This window comes from Puma concolor, chromosome C1 (genome assembly GCF_028749965.1).
Source record: "Puma concolor isolate L17-30 chromosome C1, mPumCon1.1.hap2, whole genome shotgun sequence".
In the NCBI taxonomy this organism is placed as follows: Eukaryota; Metazoa; Chordata; class Mammalia; order Carnivora; family Felidae; genus Puma; species Puma concolor.
Window position 1 is genome coordinate 189,191,982 of NC_141674.1, and position 16,556 is coordinate 189,208,537.

The window sequence follows — 16,556 nt, forward strand, 5'->3', positions numbered from 1 at the left end:
TGCACTGACAGCCCAGAGCCTGCTTGGGATTCTCTCTCCCCCTCTCTCTGCCCTTCCCCTCACCCAAAATAAATAAATAAACTAAAAAAAAAAAAACAAAAAACAACTAAAGAAATCCTGATAATCATACTGCAATATGTAAATGTATCAGACATTGTACAGATTTAACCTACAAATTCTGTACGTTGATTATGTCTCAAGTTCAAAAAGACTAAGATAGATAAATTTATTGATTTCATAAATTTTTACATATCTACCATATCTACTTTAAAAAAGATAAAAAGAATGCATTTTGAAATCAAGTTGGAAAACCATAATAAACTTGTAAATGTTATTTTTTAAAAAGGCAATATGTAACAGCAAGTAAATTTTTAAAACTTAAAAATCATCAGGGTGCCTGGGTGACTCAATCGGTTAAGCGTCTCACTCTTGATTCCAGCTCAGGTCATGATCCAAGGGTCCTGGGATTAAGCCCTCATGGGGTTCTGCATTGAGCATGGAGCCTGCTTAAGGTTCTCTTTCTCTCCCTCTGTGCCTCTCCCCTGCTCACGTTGTATCTCCTCTCTCACTCTCTCTCTGAAAAATTAAAATAAAATAAACTTAAAAATCATCTATGAGGCACCTGGGTGGCTCAGTCAATTAAGCAGCAGACTCTTGATTTTGGCTCAGGTCATGATCTCACAGTGTCAGGCTCCATGCTGTCAGCTTGGGATTCTACTTCTCTCTCTGCCCCTTTCCTGCTTGCTCTGTCTCTCTCAAAATAAATAAATAACTTTGAAAAATGATCTATAATCCATCACTCTAGCATAACAATTGCACATGCACAATTTGTCTTCTACTTGCACATGGTTTATTTAAAGTTACAAACATGGTGTGCTTGCTATTTTGTATTCTATTTATTTTATCATGAATATTTTCCACTTTCTACATGTCTCTGGACTTGAGTTTTTGTCATGAATTCAAAATATTCCGTTGTGTTGATGTACCACACATTTTTAAATTGTTCTTCTAATGTTGGACATTTCAGCTATTTCTATTTTGTTCTATTATGAGGCACCTGGGTGGCTCAGTCAATAAAGCAGCTGACTCTTGATTTCGGCTCAGGTCATGATCTCACAGTAACCATAAGCGTTAGTTAATAAACTATAAGCGTTAGTTAATAATAGTGTATCAATATTGGTTCATTAATTACACAGTGGAAGAAACTGGATGTGGAGTATGTGAGAACTCTCTGTACTATCTTCTCAATTTTTCTGTAAATCTAAATCTGTTCTAAAAAATGAAAAAACAAAACAAAATAAAAACTCTGCCCAGTGTTGGCAAGAAAGTGCTGGGATGGCCATTCTCATGACCAGTGAGTGGTGTAATCACTCTGTGGCATAATTTGGGAACATGCATTCAAAACAATAAAAACTTGTGCACAGCATACTCTGACTTAGCAATTCCAACTCAACCCTAAGAAAAGAATAGGGGCTGTGTGAAAAGACTGATACAGACATGATCATGACTGTATTTTTATAATAGTCAAAAGAAACATTTTAAAAGCATTTGGAGCCGGCCAAGCATAAACACACTGTAGTGTATTTATATGATAAAATATTATACCATTATTAAATATTTAATTAAATATCATCCTATACTGTAAAGAATGAATAAAAGAAAAATGGCAGAAAAGCAAGTTACTGATAACATGACATGAATCCCGCTGTATTGAAAATCGCGTATTTATACATGTATTAAAATCTCAGTTCTCTGTCACCTCACTTACATCCGTGAACAAAACACTGAATAAGGGGAGAGCAAGAGGAGGTTAGAGAAAGAGGTAATGGTGGGCCTGGGCAGGTCAGGTGGCACCTAGAAGGTAGTTGTAAGAATTTGGCTTTTATTCAGATTGAAATGTGACCAGGGCACCTGGGTGGCTCAGTCAGTTAAGCATCCAACTTTTGATCTTGGCTCAGGTCATGATCTCACAGTTTGTGGGTTCCAGCAACCCCCCTCCCCCTCCCCCCATCGGGCTCTGTGCTGATGGTGCAGAGCCTGCTTGGGATTCTGTCTCTCCTTCCCTCTGCCCCTCCCCTGCTTGCGTGCACACACAGACACACACACACACACACACACACACACACTCTCTCTCTCTCTCTCTCTCTCTCTCTATCAAAATAAATAAATACATAAGAAAAAATTTTAACAGAGTGAAATGTGACAATAATGGTAGGTTTTGAGCAGAAAAGTGATTTATTCTGAAATTCCCTTAAAAAGGATCCCCTGGGCTGCTCTATTGAGACAGTAGGGGTACAAATGTACAAGTAGGGAAACTGTTAGGTGGCCACTACAATAATTCAGATGAAAAATAAGGATGGTCCAAGTAAGTGCAGAAAAGGAAATGAAAGGAACGATATACATCAAAGTATTATGAGGATGGGTTTAGTGCCTTTCTGTGTTCTCCAAAGTTTCTACAATGAGTAAAGAGGAAAAAAAACTATTTTGGTATACATACATATGACTTTTAAAACTGCCTATTTTTAGAAAATTGTGGATTCATATGCTGGAATATATTTGGAAGGAAAAGCTACTTTCATTAAACTATCCTTAGTATAAACTGCTGCTATGAACCATCTCAATAAATGTGTGTCCTCCCCATCCCTCTCCCCACCCCCAACTCTTCCAGGATAAATGGACAACTAGTGGCTCTAAAAGTCATTAGCATGAATGAAGAGGAAGGAGTCCCATTTACAGCTATTCGGGAAGGTAAGATCCAAGAGATCTATCTTACAGGTCCTTGATTTGGTAAGAAAAAAAAAAAAAAATCCATTGAATCTATCCATTCAGCATCTAGCTTTTGATATTTCTAGAAGTAATATTATAATCACAACTGGAGAATAGTATGGAAGTTCCTCAAAAAATTAAAAATAGAACTATCCTATGACCCAGCAATTACACTACTAGGTACTTATCCAAAGGATACAAAAATGTTGATTTGAAGGGGCACATGCACCCCAAAGTTTATAGCAGTGCCATCCACAATAACCAAATTATGGAAAGAGTCCAAATGTCCATCAACGGATGAGTGGATAAAGAGTGGATAAAGTGGTAGGTATGTGTGTAGATATATACATACACAATGGAATGTGTGTAGATATAGATACAGATACAGATATATATCTACACACAATGGAATATTACTCAACATTCAAAAAGAATGCAATCTTGCCATTTGCAACAACATGGTTGGAGCTAGAGTGTATTAATGCTAGGTGAAGTAAGTCAGTCAGAGAAAGATAAATATCATGATTTCACTCAAATGTGAAATTTAAGAAACACAACAGATGAACATAGGGGAAGAGAAGGAAAAATAAGTTAAAAAGAGAGGGAGGCAAACCATGAGAGACTCTTAAATACAGAAAAAAAAACTGAGGATTATTGGAGGGGCACTGGGGGGGGATGGGCTAAGTGGGTGATGGGCATTAAGGAGGGCACTTGTTGGGATGAGCACTTATATAAGTGATGAATCACTGGATTCTACTCCTGAAACCAGTACTACGCTGTATGTTAACTAGCTTGAATTTAAATTAAAAAATAATAATAATTGCAACCGTATTCTTCATTATAGTTTTTGGAGCATATTTATACTATCATTTTATGATTTATTCTTTTTTAATGTTTTTATTTATTTTTGAGACAGAGAGAGACAGAGCATGAGCAGGGGAGGGGCAGAGAGAGAGAGAGACACAGACTCCGAAGCAGGCTTCAGGCTCTGAGCTGTCAGCACTGATCCTGACGTGGGGCTCAAAGCCATAAAGCAGGAGATCATGACATGAGCTCAGGTTGGACTCAACTGATTGAGCTACCCAGGCGCCCCTACATGAGCCCTTTGAAATCTAATGATGATAGGATTGCTATCAATTTCAGAAAAAAAAAAAAAAAAAAGATGACGATGAAGAAGAAGAAGAAGAAGAAGAAGAAGAAGAAGAAGAAGAAGAAGAAAAGAAATGTCTCTTCTCTTTTACTTTCTCCCCTGTTAACTATTTTCCCTTCTTTATGGAACACATACTTATATGCCCACCATATTGCTGGGCATTATGAAGGATGAGAAGAAAAAGCCCTGATTTTTGCTCTCTGTCATTTTCAGTCTTAACAGAGCAGATGATTCAGGTTACAAGTGTTATAATGGAGGTTAAAAAGAGACATAAACTAATATGAGAACCAGTTAGTCTCAGTGTGGCTAATGGAGTCAGTAGATTTTGAACTGAGCTTGGAAGGATGGGTTATGCAAACAGGCATGGAAAAAGCAATTTACAAAATGAGTTTATAACTGAATTTGATGCCATTTTCAAAAGTCTTTTAGAGCCCCTGGGAAATATGTCGTTTTGAATTTGAGTATAGGGGCCAAATGGCCGTCAGGTTAGCCGGGAATTCATCCTGGTAGGATCAGGTGCATTCTGGAGGAAAGTGTGGTTTTAAGTGTTTAATATAATGGAAGCTGTATTTACTAATGTACTTATTAGTGGTCCCCATGAAAGTATGATCAGATTTAGAAGGAGTTGTGTGGATAGGTTGAATAGTATTTCTGAACATAATAGAAATCCCCAGGTCACCAATATAATGGGAGAGCCTCTGGCCCAGCTTCACCGCATTTTCATGGTGTTGTCTTTGTGCGTTTGAGCTTGCCTATTACTTCAGGACTGCCTTGCTCAGATTTTGCCCACAGCCAAGTTTTTCAGGTTGACATTTGACTTAACAATGAAAAATTTTGCCAGTTTTGCTAACAGATGGTTCTCAGCATGGTTCAGAAAAGCTGGATCTGTATTGTTCTGTATGGTAGATGTTTCTTTTATTGCATATTTACTAAGAAATTGCCTCCCCTTCACAGGTGTTTGCAATTACATTTAGTATTCAGCTGTGGACTTTCTTGGTTTGTTTTATGGACTTACCTTACTGAACGCTTTGCTTGTATAATATTAAAAACCACAAGAGGATTTTTGACACATTGGAGGTTGTTAGGCATCCATTTTCCAACAATGAATGTTTCTTTTTCCATCATTGAGAAAGCTAGAAGCCCTTATTAAAGAGGCCCTCTCCCCTCAAGAAGGGATGAGGCCTCATTTGGAAACTTTGGCACTGTCCCATTTTTCCTGTAAGAACTTTAAGGATGTGAGACCAGGGAGACAGGAGGTTAAATGAGAAGGGATGGAAGGCAAAATAAGAACAGCTGGAGTTCATTAGTTAAAACCCTGGGTCACTAGCTAAAAAGGCAACCGAAAGCCACATGCAGAAAAACTGAACAAGTAATGCAGATTTTTTTTTTAAAGCCTTGAAGCAGGAATTACTTTTCCTGAACAGTTTGGCTGCTCTGATGGGATATCAGCCAAAGATTTACTGAATAGAATTTTACTACATGCATGGTCTCTTTATATATAAGTAGAATACATGTGGTGGTTCATTAGTCTGGCCATTTGGAATACTATTTGATCTTAACATGTAATATTATGAAATCAGCAAAAGTATGAACAACACGAAGGAAAACATATGTTAATACACATGCCAGACACTTTTCATATGTTACCTCTTCCAATCTTTTTAACAATCTCTGGAGATAGATATTACTATTATTCTACCATATAGCCATGCTTCAAACCAAATTTCTCTGATTCAAAAATCTGTACACTCTCTATGAATATTCTACAAATATTTATTGACCACCTACTATGGCCAGGCACTCTGTTGGCTTCTAGACACATAGTAGTGCACAAAATAGACATGTTCCCTACCCTCATTCCTTTGCTAATTAAAAAGATTAGCTGCCTTTATAACAACTTGAAAAAATCTTCCATAATTGGCTCTGGAATTATATTTTAAATGTTTATTTTTACAACTAGGAGAAGATACTTTCATTTGAATAGGTGAATATTTTAAGCTTTTATATAAGAACACATTCCCTAATTTTATGAAACTGTGTATCAATGTCTTAATAATGTGCATTATTTTAAGTGGAAAATAAAAAATGGAAATTTTCGGTTCAAACCCAGGACTTTCACTCTCTTAGCAGCATTTGTTTAGGAAGCAGTCATATAACTAATCTTTTTTGAAGACTAGATATATGACATAATCTTTTCTCCTCCTTTCCCCCATTACCTTTTTTTTTAAAAAAACACTTACATCAACTCTAGTAGGTAAAGCATGTTATTTTTGTTGTTCAGATGAAGGAGTCTGAAGTAACTTGGCCGAGCCTCAGAACTAGTAATCAGAATTGTTAGATATTAGAATCTATTCTATTCTTTTTTTTTTTTTTTTAGAATAGAATTAGAATAGAATCTATTCTATTCTAATGCTACTTTATTATGATAAATTTAGAAATCTGTAACTCAAGCACTTCTCCTTTAGCGAAAGTAAAAATAAAAATAGAAATCTGTTTTTATGATACATTTTGTATAAACCTTAAGCAAAATGCAGAAGAAATATTTTAAAGAAAATAATATTATAAATTTGTCAATTCTGATTCTATCATGTACTCTACAGCATCAGCAATTGCAATGTTTAAGTTAGAAACAGTTTTAGCTGAGAATCTTTCAATATCATTTTCTAACAGAAAACATTACAGGGGCACCTGGGTGGCTCAGTTAGTTGAGCATCCAACTTCGGCTCAGGTCATGATCTCACAGTTCGTGGGTTCGAGCTCACACGTCGGGCTCTGTGCTGACAGCTGAGAGCTTGGAGCCTGCTTGGGATTCTGTGTCGCCCTCTCTCTGCCCCTCCCCCACCCATGCTCTGTGTCTCTCTTTCTTAAAAATAAACAAACATTTAAAAAAATTTTTTTGAAGAAAACATAAAGTAATTATTCCCAGTCCATATATAAGAAAACTGAACCAAAAATAGACTAAGGAACCTCCCCAAGGTCATGCAATGTGGTAGAGGATACCAGTAAGAACTCCTGAGTTGCCTGTTACTACAAATAGATTGTGGGAGGCCTGGTTGACAAGAAGTCCTCCATTGAATGCAATCAAATCATAGCACAGACATAGCACATTTACATGTGTATAGTTATATTTTTACAAAACATTGTCAGGATGATGATATGTGATTGGATTACAATTCCAAAGAAATTAGATAAGTATTTATCTAACATTTGTCTTAACATTTATTTAAATTTATCTAGATTTCTTTTCTTGAAATGAATAACTCAACTCATTGACTGGATTTGTGACACCCAGGCCAGAAAAAATGTAACATCAGGAACCACAAACTCTTTTTAATTCAATACTCAGTGGAGGTTGAGGATGGAAATTGTCTCCATTATTGACTCCTACATAAACTCAATTACAACAGTTTGGTCTTCATTAATTTGCAAGCACGTATTGAGCGCCACATGCCAGGCCTATGCTAGGTGCAGGAGATAGAAAAACAGGGACAGGGACAATCCATGCCTTCAAAAGCTCACAGCCAGCTATTCACTACATATATATGTGCCCTAGGACTTTGAGGGCCAGCCTTGTTTTTCCTTGTCATCATCGTCTTTTACACAAACTAAAACAGAACACAGCAGAGTAAAATCAAAACATCATGACCCATTGCACTTGGAAAGCATCAATTTTCCTACACCTTCACTAAGCCACAACCCCCAATAAAATTAACAAAACCAAGAAAATAAATATTTTCGTATCATTGCAAGATGAAAACATTTTTTTAAATTATTAAATATCTTACATATATGAGAATCAAATTAAATGCCATTTAATGTTCAACCAGTTGGTCATCTACTTTTGGACATTTAAAATAAAGAAAGAAATACTTTGCATTTTGTAAATGAGCTGAATAATGTTCAGTTGTGGCTCATTTGTTCCTGATCTTTGGGATTCTGTTGTTTTCTTTAGGTTTTCTCTTTGGCTTTCTGAGTGTTCTCATACCAAGTTAATATATGCAGAATTCTTACAACAATGCCTGGCATGTAGTAAATGCTCAATGAGGTATCATCATCATCATCATCATCACCATGGAAGTATTTTGAAAGGACTCAAAGAAATTCCATTGTGATTCCACTTTTCTGGAGCTTTAAAGCCTCCCCAATTTATCTGTGTGTCTTTTCTTTGAAGAAACACAGAGATAGGTATACTTAGAATGTGTGAATTATTTAACAGGAACCAGGATGCTCTGATTTAAGGATCTTTCCCCTTCTCATGTGGCTTTTGTATCCCTCAGCTTGTGAGTCTGCACAACACACCATATCCTGCTCTGAAGTTTATGAGGCAGGCTTGGAGTTAGAAGAAAGACCTTTTCTTCTTGGGTTTGAGACCCACACATCTGAAGCTGTAAACATTTTAGATCCCTTTGGTAGATGGGCCAAACAACACCATGAGATAAATTCTTTAAACATCATCTACTGTGTCACGTAAATTGCCTATTATTACTCACCAAAAGCCACAGTTTCCAAAGAAGTATTTCAGTAGTTCGGGGGTGTTAAAAAAGCTGTAGTAGACATGGCAATAACACTCAAACATTTATAATCTAATGAGGAAGACAATGAAGAGAAACAAGGAATGAAAGCATTTCACAGAAACACCCTATGCCAACCAATTATAGATATAGAAATGACATTAGGTAATTAGTGACACTAATTCAATAGTAAATATTTATTTGATGTTTGTAATAGACCAAAGACTGTTCTAGACACTAGAGATATAGCAATAAGCATAAAAGACAGAAGTCCCTACTTTCAATGGGGACATTCTTACAGGGTGAATAGAAAATAAAAATACATTCTTAAGGGTGAATAGAAAATAAAAATAGAGGGGCACCTGGGTGACTCAGTCAACTGAGCATCCCACTCTTGATTTTAGCTAAGGTCATGATACCAGGATCATGGGATGGAGCCCCAAGTTGGGCTTCTTGCTAAGCATGGAGCCTGCTTGGGCTTCTCTCTCTCTCTCTCTCTCTCTCTCTCTCTCTCTCTCTCTCTGCCCCTCTCCCCCACAGAAAGAAAGAAAGAAAGAAAGAAAGAAAGAAAGAAAGAAAGAAGAAAGAAAGAAAGAAAGAAAGAAAGAAAGAAAGAAAGAAAGAAAATAGTAGTATGTTTGGTGTAATAAGCAGCAGGTGCTGTGGAGAAGAAAAAAGCAGGGCAAAGGGACAGAGGATCACTAGGGTAGGTCTGGGGTGGCGAGGCTGCTATTTCATTGAGAAGGGTCATGGAAGCCTAGACTTCGTGTGTATGGTTTGAGTGGAGACCTGAAGGAAGCAAGGGAAGAAATGCACAGACAATGGGATAAGAGGATTATACGCAGAGACAAGGAAAATTGTAAGACCCAGGGAGGAAATGTGTTTGGAAGTGTCCAAGGAACAGTTAGGAGGCGAATGTGTTAGAGCCAAGTGAGCAAGAATAGGAATATGAGGGCAAGGAGGTAATGGCTGGACAGGCCATTGTAAGTCTTTTGTATCTTATTCTGAGTGAGATGAGAGACCACTGGAGCAGAGACATGCCTTGACTTCAATCTTAGAAGGATCACAGTAGCTGGCTGTTCTGTGCATGACAGACTACAGGAAGGGAGAGAGGATGCAGCGAGAGACTAGCTAGAAGGTGTTTGCACTAATTCAGCCAAGATATGATGATAACTTGGTCTGGGATGATAGCAGAGGCGATGGCAAGAAGGGAGGGATTCTGGACGTGTTATGAAGGTATAACCAACAGATTTGCTGAATTGGATCAGGGTATGAGAAAAAGAGTTGAGAGGAGTTTAAAAGTATTTCTGCAAAGAAATTGTGAATTGAAGATAAGACTAATAATATAAATATAAGTGAACAATAGAGAAGTGGTCAAACTGACACTTTTCCTACTCTTATAAAGCAGAAATTATCAAGAAAACTATATAAAATAAAGATTTTATAACCACACTATTGTTAGCAGTGAGCCTCATCCTAAGTAGATACTGTTCCTTGATAGTATGAAGCCATCATGATTAAGAAAACACACCACCATGATTTTATTTTTTTTATTTAAAAAAATTTTTTTAATGTTTATTTACTTTTTGAAAGAGAGAGAGAGAGAGAGACAGACAGAGTGTGAGTGGGGGAGGGGCAGAGAGAGAGAGGGAGACAGAATCTGAAGCGGGTTCCAGGCTCTGAGCTGTCAGCACAGAGCCTCACTTGAGACTCGAACCCACAAGCTGTGAGATCATGACCTGAGCCGAAGTCAGATGCTTAACTGACTGAGCCACCCAGCCACCCCATCACCACCATGATTTTAAAAATAAGCATCACAAGTTTTAGCAAGATCAAATTTAAGTAAGAATAAAATTGTATTAAAAATAAAATTAAAATATCTTAACAATTTCAGCTTTACCCATTTCCCTTAAAATCTAGTTTTGGTGCATGCTTTGTAATGCATGTGTGTGTATATACGTGTGTGCAGGAAGAGAAAATTAACATAATTCATAAATAAAAATTACACAAAATACAGCATTCTCAATTGATGGTAAGAAGTCACTGTTATAAATATGGAGGGTGCTGAAAACTCTAGCAGAAATATAACACAAACAAAAGTTAAAGATACTAATCTTGGAGTGGGAGTTTAGTGGAATTCAAGGTAAAAGGGAGGGCAGAAGAAACTGATGGCTGGGATAGTAATTCTAATTTGCAACCATGTGATGGTTTATATTTTCCAAGGGTTCCACACATAACATCTGATTCCATCCTCATGTCAACCCTGTGAAGTCAAGTCAGAAAAGGCATTATCCTTTTTTCATAAAGAGTGTGATACTCTCCTGAGCTCACTCAGATAGAAAGTGATGAGGCCAGGATTCACATTAAGGCCTCTGGCTCCACAGTCAGTTCCCTGTTAAGACATTCAATAAATATATCTGACAAATTAAGTGCTTACTCTTGGCTGAGTGTTGTACTAGGTGGTGCAGCTGCATCCAAAAGAGAGGAAAAGTCACTCCCTCCATTCCCATGTAGCCTTCAGGCTGGGTGGGGGTAGGGACATCAAACAAATGCCTGTGAAACTGTTTACTACATTTACAAAGCAATGTGTTTGTAAAAATGAAATAATAAATTTAGCTCATAAAGACTCGGGGGGCAAAAAGTAGAGTATTAGTCATTAGAGCAAAGTAAGATTAGCAGGTATAACCTATTATACCTGCTCCTTTGGTGATTAAAGGTTCCCAGCTCAAACTGATGTTAAGAAGGAAAGTCACCAGCTAATAGTTCTGATAACTATGCGCTAGCAGGGCGTAGATGACGTCACCAGGAATCCATGCCTTTCCATCCCCAACACTGTTTTTCTCTGCCTTAGTTTTATTCCCAGACATGCTCTCACCAGGTGTTGGTAATCTGGCCAGAGCAGCTCCTGGTGAAATCCTACAAGCTCAGCCTTCTTCTCACAGTGGAAAAGAAAGCACTTCTTTCTGGACGGCACCAGCAAAGTAGGGTTCTGTGCCTGTCTCTGAAGCAATCACTGTGGCTAGAGGGTACTGTCCTCTGATTGGTCAGGCCTGGGGGATACGCCCAGTCGTGGGTAGCCATGGGGTCAGCCCCACCGGAAAAGCATGGACTGAGTGGGCAGAGGGATTTTTCCCCAGAGGAAAGTGGAGGTATTCCCACTAGAAAGGAAAATGGCTATCAGAAGGGCAAAATAGCAGAGGATCATTACAACAGGAAAGATTCCTGAGAGGAGTAATTTGTTCCAAAATTTGAAGGTAGTGTTTGGGTTTGGTTTTAATCTTATGGAATTCTGGGGAAGAGTTGGTGAAGGAGATTCATGACATACAAGCATACCCTGCAGAACATTGATTTGAATTTTTATACTTCACTTTTCCTTTCCTGTAAGTCTTAAGGACACTATTTATTCATCCAGGGATGTCCTGAACTGAGACTCATCATCTCCTTATCATGCCTTTTCTGGTCTCCACCCTTGTGAAGCTCGGGGGGTTCATATCCCTGAAGCTCCCAAAGAGAGCTTTTCAGACTCCTTCCCAGCCACTCACTGGCCTTTTGTGCTGACTTCTCCCTTTTAAGATTGACTTTAGTGGGGCGCCTGGGTGGCTCAGTCGGTTAAGCAGCCGACTTCGGCTCGGGTCATGATCTCGCGGTCCGTGCTGACAGCTCAGAGCCTGGAGCCTGTTTCAGATTCTGTGTCTCCCTCTCTCTGACCCTCCCCCGTTCATGCTTTGTCTCTCTCTGTCTCAAAAATAAATAAAAATTAAAAAAAATAAAGTGATTGCCTTTAGTGACCTAATAATAATTTGTTATTAAAGATGCAAGAGACAGTCCTCAAACTTCACCACTCCCACTCCCCTGGGCTCCCCAAGATTGGCTCTGTCCTCTTTTCAAGTTTGCATTTTCTCCTTTCCACAGAGGTTGGCAATTCTGCCTTTAAGAAATCCTCTCCACTCTATTATGTTCATCCCATACCCTTATCCCTGCCTTCCACTAATCACATCCACGGGCCCTGCTGACCCTCTGTGACACTTTGAATTTTGGAGAATGGTCACATGTTGCAAAGTCCTACTCTAGAAGGCAGAATACTCCATTTTCTGCTCCTCCAATGGCCTTTATCTCTCCAGGCCTCCTCTCCTGTAACTCTGAAGCAGAGATAAGATTCCCAGAGGGAAGCATTTGCAAAGTGCTCTGAGTGCTTTGATGAAATTGATTAGATAAATGGAAACATAGTTTTTTGCAACTGCTCTAGCCTGTAAGAAAAATAAGTTATGTAAATGCAGTGGCTTGCCATTTGACAAATGATGAAGGTCCTTTGTAATTTTTAATATTATTTCATGAGAATTTTTTCCCAGCAATAAAAAAATCAGAATGATTGATTTGAAATGTTTAAAAAATAAATACTGCTTGATATCTTTAAAGCAGTACTTTCATTATCAATGATTGAATTAATATTTTGTTTAATTTTTTCTAGCTTCTCTCCTGAAGGGTTTGAAACATGCCAATATTGTGCTCCTGCACGACATAATCCATACCAAAGAGACACTGACATTTGTTTTTGAATACATGGTGAGTTGCCCCAGCATTTTATAAAGCATGAGGGAAAAGCCTGGTGCTTGTACAATGAATCTGTTAATATTTTATGGCATGATAAAACTTTCATTACAATGTGGAAAGTGTCATGGAAATTTTCATTATTATGATTGCCAGAGCTTATTGTTCTTACACTCCTTCTTTAGTCCTGCTTCTTTACCCACTGTATTTGTTGTCTTTCCCCCCCTTACCAACAATAATAAATAAGCACTTTGAGCTTGCATCCTCAATAAAACTTTTGTACTTATTTTTTATCTATTTTTAATTGCCATCTGAGCAGAATCCAACATTTTTTCATTGACAATAAAGACATGAATCACAAGGTCTTTAAAAATTGTATACAAGTTTACTAAAAATAACTCATTTTCATATTTTTGAAAGGAAAAACATTCAGATATTAGCAGAAATAAATCATAGGGCATGTATACTTGACTTGCCTCCAAGGAGAGTGAGACATGCCCGCTCCACTGCCTTCAGTGGCAGTCATTTAAAATGAGCATCTTTTTGTGACGAGAAACAAGCTTCCTTGTAAGAAGCCATTTAGAAAGACACCCTGTGTTTGACCTTAATAGTGAGGTCTCAGGAAACCTGGTTGTGCATCTTTTGTACTTCAGTCTCAAAAATTCTCAACTTTATAATACCTCCGACAGCCAATCTATGGTCTACTTTAGGACACTGTTCAAGCTCCACTAATGTTACTCTCTCCACCATTTTGTGTAGCACACAGACCTGGCCCAGTACATGTCTCAGCACCCAGGAGGGCTTCATCCTCACAATGTCAGGGTGAGTACTTTGAGGGTCAGGATTCAGGAGAAGAATTTTGAAACACACTGTCATCACAAAGCAAAGTCTCATGATACTAAGTAAGAAGATGCCTATCATTGATATTCTAGAGAAAAGTTTTTTTCAAGAGTTGCCCCTCAAGATATAGAGCAATGTCTATTTTCCAGGCAGCTTAACCTTGTTAGTCATGGCCATCATGCAAATGTGTCTTTAAAAATAGACACCAGGGGCGCCTGGGTGGCGCAGTCGGTTAAGCGTCCAACTTCAGCCAGGTCACGATCTCGCGGTCCGTGAGTTCGAGCCCCGCGTCGGGCTCTGGGCTGCTGGCTCAGAGCCTGGAGCCTGTTTCCGATTCTGTGTCTCCCTCTCTCTCTGCCCCTCCCCCGTTCATGCTCTGTCTCTCTCTGTCCCAAAAATAAATAAACGTTGAAAAAAAAAAATTAAAAAAAAAAAATAAAAATAGACACCAATGAAAAAGAATTGCATTAAAAGGAAAGAAGTAAAGCTAAGACATTATAAAATAAATACCTTATTCATGGCAGACTACTGTGGTCTGTGATAGTGTTGTACTTATATTTTCCCAATAGAATCAGCAAACAAACTACCTTTGTTAGGTCTAATTTAGTTATCTGTTTGCCTCTTATATCAGATCCTATTATAAATGGGACCAAATTCCATTTTCTAGTCATTGGAATAGAAATAATAATAAACTCTCAACTAGCTGTAATTCTATGTCTGTTATGAACTTTAGAAACCATTTTTATTTCATACTTTTCATGCCCTAAGGTTTTTATTGGCATTAATTAATTAATTGGTCCTTGATATAACATATATGAAATTTGTATATGATGTATTCATATTCATTCATTTAACTAATATTTATATTCCTTCTTTCCTTCATTCATTCAAGAATGATTGAGTACTTCATATTATATTAAGTTTTGAGGTTTCAATAATGAGTAAGTTGTGTTTCTTACTTTCAATAAGCTTAAAGCCCGGTAAGATATATGGACTTAAATAGGCAATAAAAAGCAAAGTGATAAGGGCGATGGCCATGTTAACTAGAAACGCTATGAGAATTCATAGTAAGGGGACCCATCCAGTCCTACAAGCAAAGGGGAAAAGAAGATTTGAGGACAAGGGGTTGAGGAGAGTGAAAACATTTTGAGATAGCTGGTGGAGAATGGATAGAGACCTAATTAGGCAAAAAGAAGGAATGTCTAGTAGTGTGTTGAGGACTCCAGTGAGAATGAAAACCATTAAATTATCTTCATGATCATGGGATTTCCTTTTTAATGGCAGCGCTTAGCAATTCAAATAGAGGAATATGAAAAGTAGACTGTTAGAGTGATTCAGAGTTGGGGTTTTGCCAGACATATGAAAGAAAAAGACAGTTGGGCAAGAGAGTTGAGGAGACTGTCAAGAGAGAGGTTACAGTGATGGTCAGAGACTTCTAAAAGGAGCCTAATCTGAGGGAAGGAAGTGAAGATAGGCAGGTTGCTGATAGCTAGGGACAGAATAGAAGAGCCAAGGAACTAGAGATGTTGATTAGATAGAGGAAGGCTTAGAGAAAGAATAACTGTGAGAAAGATAGAATATTTTCAGGCTTGAGTGACTCTCATACCAGGCACTGTGCTAAATGGTTAGAAGGATAAAAAGCCATGAAGAAGACATGAGTCCTGCCCTCAGGGGCCTTACAACCAAAAACAAGAGATAAGAAATATGCACCAATTCTATTACAGGACATTTGTGAATAATACCGGGTGAGAAATAAGGCCTCATGTAGATGTACAAAAAAAATAAAAGATATCTTCTCATTTTAAGAGCTTTTATTAAGGCAGACATTAAAAGATACATTGCATTTCAAGAGTCTGTAATAGGGGAAGATGTCACAGAAGGAAGGAATGTTTTCAGCAAAGATACAGAACAGAGAAGTAGAGGATGTGTTCGGGAAAGAGGATCCCAGAGTCATGGACTGTTAGGGTTAAATGAACTACATTACTTTTCAGTCTTTGTGTTTTGACCCATTAGCGGGTTATGAAATCAATTTGGCAATCAGCAACGAGCATTTTAAAAAATGAAATAGAATAGGTGAGAAAAGAATAGAAAATATTAGGGTATGTTACACCTAGCAAGAATAAGTATTATTTTGTGCAACTTTTGTGCCACTTGAAACAGCGCTTATATCTATGTATGAATGCAAGTACTGGATACACATGTATATCTTATGGTAAGTTGCAGCAGGAAAAAAAAGCCTTAAAAACTCTGGGCTGCTCTAACTTTCTTAATTTGCAGAATTGGAATCCAAGGTTTGATAAGACAAATATTTTGCCTGAAGTTATAGAACCAGTTTTTGCCATTGCTAAAAATGATTCTTGGTTAAGATTCTTTTCCAGAGTACTGCATCTCTGGTCCTATTGGCCCGAAATAGAGAATATATTAGTAAAATGAGGATATGTAAGTCTGGAAAAATAGATTCGGTAGGTGGTTGAGAACCTTATTTTCTAAGATGTGGACTATATCTCTTAGACAGTAGAGTCATTCAAGGGGTTTGCATTGAGAGAGAATAACATGATCAGAAGGAAATTTATGTAACTGTGGTCTGTGGGATGGATTAAAGAGTAGGGGATTTCATTAGGAGTTCATTGATGTGGGCTGGCCCAGTGCTTCTCAAACTTCAATGAGCAGATGAATGACCTGGGCATCTGATTCAGGAAGTCTAGGGTAAAGGCCTTAGCCTCTGGGTTTCTAACATAATC

At 37.8% G+C, this 16,556-nt stretch overlaps 1 protein-coding gene across 4 annotated transcripts in view; it reads left to right on the forward strand.

Moving 5' to 3' along the window:
- The window catches only part of CDK15 (cyclin dependent kinase 15), an 84,509-nt gene that overhangs the window by 6,280 nt on the left and 61,673 nt on the right, over positions 1 to 16,556 (forward strand). For all 4 annotated transcript variants that reach the window (XM_086719287.1, XM_086719289.1, XM_086719288.1 and 1 more), the window contains exons 4-6: positions 2,669 to 2,748; positions 12,896 to 12,990; positions 13,735 to 13,797. In XM_086719287.1, coding sequence (XP_086575413.1) covers positions 2,669 to 2,748; positions 12,896 to 12,990; positions 13,735 to 13,797 — 238 coding nt within the window. The remainder of the gene's footprint in view (positions 1 to 2,668; positions 2,749 to 12,895; positions 12,991 to 13,734; positions 13,798 to 16,556) is intronic.